This window comes from Stegastes partitus, unplaced genomic scaffold, assembly GCF_000690725.1.
Source record: "Stegastes partitus isolate 25-593 unplaced genomic scaffold, Stegastes_partitus-1.0.2 Scaffold84, whole genome shotgun sequence".
In the NCBI taxonomy this organism is placed as follows: Eukaryota; Metazoa; Chordata; class Actinopteri; family Pomacentridae; genus Stegastes; species Stegastes partitus.
Genome location: NW_007577815.1, coordinates 40,340 through 45,724, shown reverse-complemented (window position 1 = coordinate 45,724; position 5,385 = coordinate 40,340). Strand labels below are relative to the sequence as shown.

General features: G+C 43.4%; 1 protein-coding gene across 1 annotated transcript; it reads right to left on the bottom strand.

Moving 5' to 3' along the window:
- Positions 1–248: 248 nt before the first annotated feature.
- On the bottom strand, positions 249–1,278 carry tcima (transcriptional and immune response regulator a). The gene has a single exon (XM_008276945.1). The coding sequence runs from the start codon at positions 1,136–1,138 to the stop codon at positions 836–838; it is 303 nt and encodes a 100-aa protein (XP_008275167.1). The 5' UTR covers positions 1,139–1,278; the 3' UTR covers positions 249–835.
- Positions 1,279–5,385: the final 4,107 nt, after the last annotated feature.

Here is a 5,385-nt window from a genome sequence, read left to right as displayed (position 1 = left end):
TTCTTTTGTTTTGGGTTTTTTGCAGTCCATTTGACTGCTCACTAATCCCTCAGTGATCAAGGTCAACACCACTGTGATGTCCTTTGTTCTTTACTATAACAGAGCCACAGTTAAGCCCCAGCTGTCAGTAATATGTGGTAATCTGCCATAATTGATAAGAATATTACACTTGTGTGATCTGACAGTGGTGGTGAAGCTGAAGCATCAACACATTCAAACCTGTGTAATAAGGACAAACAAGGTTCAACTTCAGTATACAATGAAATAATTTATTAAAAATGACAAACAAAGGAACTTTTCAGAAATGCACATTGTGCCATGACATTTTGGTGACAATAATACATTAGTGGCCACTAATGAACAGTGTTCATCATACAACAAAGAGAAGCTGAGAAACAAGGCATGTGTTCAGGACAGGCATTCATGTAGGCAGTTCTTCGGCACTAAGAAGTCTCATATTGCAGCTGTGCTCCAGCATCACCTCGGTGATGCACACCTGCACAAGGTGCTGCTTCACAATCACGCATCCACAGGAATGCATTAACGAGTTCAAGTCTGGGGAAGACATGTATTCCCTTCATGTTTCCAGTCAGCTCGTCCTGCTCCACCCGCTCCAGGCAGGACTCTCCGCCGTCACCTCCGTCCACGAGGCGACAGCTGCCGCATGTTGCCCTCCAGGCAGCCGGCTGCACTTTCTCCTCCGCACCTGACGCTTCTCTGCAGACGACAGGTGAGCTGCACCTGCGGCGGTAAACCCAGTCACATCGGGAGTGTTTTCACATTCGGCTCACACACGAGCCGACAGAGAGACACAGACGGTGAAGGTAAAACGCAGTCAGCGCAGTTTGAGCAGCTGTCGGACCATGCCTGCGATCTGGAGGAACTTGTCCTTCTTGCGCTGCTTCAGAGCCATCAGGGCCCGAGCCGTCTCCTCCGGGTCCTGGGTGTAGGAGAAGATGCTCCTCACTCTCTCCTCCGCCTTCATGTCGCCCGTTTTCTGGAAGAGCCTCATCAGCGCGTCCTGGTTGACGTTCTCGAAGATGTTGGCCACGGCCTTCTTGCGGTGCGCCGTGTCGAACTTGTTGCCGTGGGCAGACGGGCTGACCCGGCGGCACTCCGAGGACACGTAGGCGGACATGTTGACTCTTCTCCGGTGGCTGTGTGGCGGTTCTCTGCTCCGACTGTGGCCCTCCAACTCGGTGAGGATGAGTTGCTGGCTGTGCAGTGTTCGCCGGAGCGGCAGCGGCAGAAGCAGGGAGTGAGTGCCGAGCAGAGCGGCGCAGCGGCGCATTTATAGGAGCCGGAGCCTCCAACGGTGACATCAGCAGTCGTGAAGCAGACAGAAGCGCCGCCTCCCGGAGAGCAGCTCCACTCAGGGCTGCTGAGAATGATGAAACCAGGCTGCAAAATATCTCTACATCGCTCTGATGGCTGGTTTTGAGTAAACAAACTGCTTCAGTGCGCCCAGGTCTAGAAAATCTGAGTTCAATATGCAAAACTGAGTTAAAGATTTGATTCATCTTTAAAAAAAAATAAAATTCAAAATATACTTATAGGGTAGTAGTATCAACAAAAACAATAGAAAAGAATGTTAAATTATATTTCTAGATTATTATTAATGGTTATTATTGACACAGAGATATATAGTGACACTAGTCCATACAAAGTTCTCTCCTCCTCAGCTGCTGCAAGACTGAAAACACTAAAAAAAAAAACTGCTTTGAGCGGAAAGCACCATTAATAATGATCTAGAAATATTATTTACCTAACTTTTCTCTCTCTCTCTACCCTTTATTTAACCAGGTGAGTCCCACTGCAATTGCACTCTTTTTCAAGGGAGCCCTGACCAAGACTGCAGCAGCACCAAGCTACAGTATACATCATACATATGATATTTATATAGCTGAACAATAAGCTCATACTCAAAATGCCCGGTGATGTGTGGTAGACCTGTATGTGCATGATATGTTCCAACAGCAGCAATGCAGGACTCAGATGTAACAGCAGAGACATGATGAAACTTGTTCCTCCTGGTTGGTGAGCAGAAGTCTACAAAGCCATATTAAACCACATAGAACTGTTAGATGTGTTCACTGCAAGGATGTTCATTTGCAGCATCCAGTGTTGAGCTGTAAATATAGTAAAAACCACTCAAATCACACCGTTTTAAGTTAACAAAACTTTTTTTGAAGTTGTTTTTAAAAGCAGCGTTTCCTCTTTAATTAACTAAAAGTGTGGGCTTTACTGTTCCCAAAACAGCTACACAAGATTATATCTTCCCTTTCCAGTTAACAGTGTGCTAAAAATATTTAGCTTACATTTTGGACTTGACATGGAAGGGTTATTGAGTTGTGTTTACAGCTGGAGGTGACCCGTGGCCAATGCAGCCTGGCTGAGCTGTGCTGATAAGGCTGCAAGGCGTTCCCCCACTTGAGGCTCTCCTCATAAACAACAGCAAGTGTCAGTCTCATGCTGGTGAAACTCTCGCTGAAGAACTTGCATGTGTCCCAAATTGTCCCCCGTACAAGCGCTCCACACATGCTGGCGCCTTATATGGCTAAAGACACTCTGGAGCATTAGTGGCTGAGGAAGTGTGTCTCTTTCCTGCAGAATGAAGCTCATGCGCGGTATGCCCGGCATGTGGCACTGACTTTGTTTGCTGAGTTGAACAATAAACCAAAGATGCTTTGCTCCAGTCTGAAGTGAAACAATACCCAGATCCTCGCTGACAGCTTTGTTTTCCAGGTCTGTCAGAACAATGTGTCGCCACAGGATACCTGCCTTGTCTCAAGCTGGCATGACAGTTATGGCTGGAGACGGAGAACGTCGCTGCACTTCCGCCCAAAAGTAAAAAAAAGTGGAAACAGCATATTTATGACCCCAAAGTTGTCCCCGAGGCTTGAGAGACAAGCAACACACAATAAGCTTTCAGCATGGCGACGGAAGCCGGAGCCTTGAGCTGCTGACCCTATTCTCCTGTCTACACAGAGCATTCAAGCTTTATCATAACAAAGGAGACACTAAATTTAACCGTGGTTCAAAGGTTCTGTCAGCCTTTTCCCTATTGAGGGGCATTCTCCGGAGACAGTGGGTTTACTCCCTCATGTATCTCTTGTTTAACTTTTGGCTCAAATTGCATAATCTGTCTCCCAAATGTTCCTAAAATAGTGTCGTGGTCGCAGATAAGACTCTTCAGTCTTTTGAGACTTGCAGAATGTCCGAAGTTTGAATTCTCTTGATTAGGTAACAGGGTCAATGTTTGGCATTATCTATGTGGACCAAATTGCTTACTTTCACTCCTTGTCATATTTGTTTATGGCTGTACCATTGGCGATAAAATGGGATGGTGCATGTATCTGGACGCACCTTTACAACTGTTTGTTAATCGTAACCTGGCATTTGAGTTACAAGGGTGTTGGGGTTTTTGATGCATTTGGAAATGCTCCAAATCTATTTCATGTTTGGGATACTGCGGAAAGGTTACATAATGCAGCAGGGAGACAGACCTTAATTGTTTTACAGCCCGTATCATTTGATGTGGAGCCTGACACCCTTCACTGAGCCAATAAAACAAAGTCTGGACTGGAATGTCTGTGTCACTGGTTAATCACTACACACTGGGGTTAATGCACCACAGTTTGTTTGAGACAATAGGCACCGCATACATTCTTCATACAGCAGCATTGGTCAGCAACAGGTTTTACAGACATGACAGTGGTTGGCTCTCCATCCAAATCTAGCTTAAAATAATTTCTAGAAAATGCAAATAACTACCTCTTTCCATCCTCTACTATAATGTAAATATTAGGAATTGTTTTATCAGGACAAACAGCTACTGGTGCCTTTACACCATGATAGAGATGAAGGAAGTTCACCAAGGTGCTTTAACAGAAAGAGCACCAGACAAATTTCAAAAAACAAAGTAGAAAGCATGATGGACATGTGACTTTTCCATTGGTTTCATGTGTTACTTTGACTAGACTAAAAACCTCACTGGCCCTAAGGAAGTCCTATACTTCATGTATGTCATCATTTTCTAAGTCGATTTCCAAATTCTGCTTCCATTCCTACAATAACTTTTCTACCTCAGCCAAGTCCAAAGAGTCTCTTTGCAAAGTATGTTTAGACTTTAGATTTGCACTTTATACTAAATGTTCACAAAAAATCACATGGAAACGCACCTAAAGGTTCTCAGTCATTAACCAACAACAACCAAATACTGCTTTAACATTTAGTCTGATGCTACTGTTTGAAATTTCTTGCTAAAAAAATGTTTCTGAATTCATTCAGTAACAGTTTCATAGCTGTAAAAGCCTTACAGTTTACAAATTACTCTTTCAAAACTGGTTTTATTAAACCTGTTCTAAAAGTTCTCATCTGCAAGTCTATAAGAGACAATGGAGCACAGCGATGCTCCATGTATTTTAGTTATAAAAGTACACGCCAGCATCTTTGTTGAATAAGTTATGCACGCTAACCTTAACCTGGGTTGCATTTTATTATCAGACATGACCTAAAACCCAGTACAGGGACCTCCAAGTTGGAAAGGGTTAGCAACACTATAGTTCACAGTAACACAAATGGCAGCACGTTGCACACAGTGGTCAGAAACACACCTTAAAAATGTCAGGTTCAATCCTGATGGCAGGTTGTATGTTCTGCACATTTCATCTGTGGATTTAAAGGAGACCTGTGCAAGCTCAGAATCTATCAAACACACAACAAGTACTTAGTGATCAGTTCACCAGTTCATGTTAAGAAAAGGCATACCACTAAATATAAAATTACAGCAACATTTGTGTTGGTACTACTTCAAAGTGGGACATGCTCTACGTTGTATGCGGGTGTGTACATTAGCAAAGCAGTCTGGGTCAAAGTTACACAAGTTCTGGGTTGTTGTTTTGGCTCAACAGACCAGTTCAGTTTCGCACGCAGAACTGACATCAAATAGGTCAAAATGTTCATTTTGAAACTAGTAAGTACTTGATTAAAGCCACCAGACTAGTTTTGAGGCAGCTATAAAGTCCAGATCTAAAATTTGATGGATGTACAATGGTTGAGAGGGCATCACCTCCCATCTAAGTTTAAGAAGTAAGTAGTCTGAAAGACTGGACTTCAATATGAGAGCATTTAGAAACATAAGATCTACAGAGTGCTTGATGAGAGTCAGACAAGCAGCCAAAAATCTGTTGACATGTTTTCTTTCCATGTTATTTGGGACTGAATCCTCCTCTTCTGTATGTGCTACTTATTTCTAGTTAACACAAACCCTTTTTTTTTTTTTGCACTGGCTGTGTGCCCTGTTTACAGTCTGCATGCTAAGCTAACCAGCTGCCGACTGTAGCTTTCTTTCAACAGGAAGATGTGGGAGTGTTATTTAAGAGA

What these genes read in the sequence shown, in the direction of transcription:
- tcima (XM_008276945.1), bottom strand. Translation starts at nt 1,138, where the DNA reads ATGTCCGCCTACGTGTCCTCGGAGTGCCGCCGGGTCAGCCCGTCTGCC.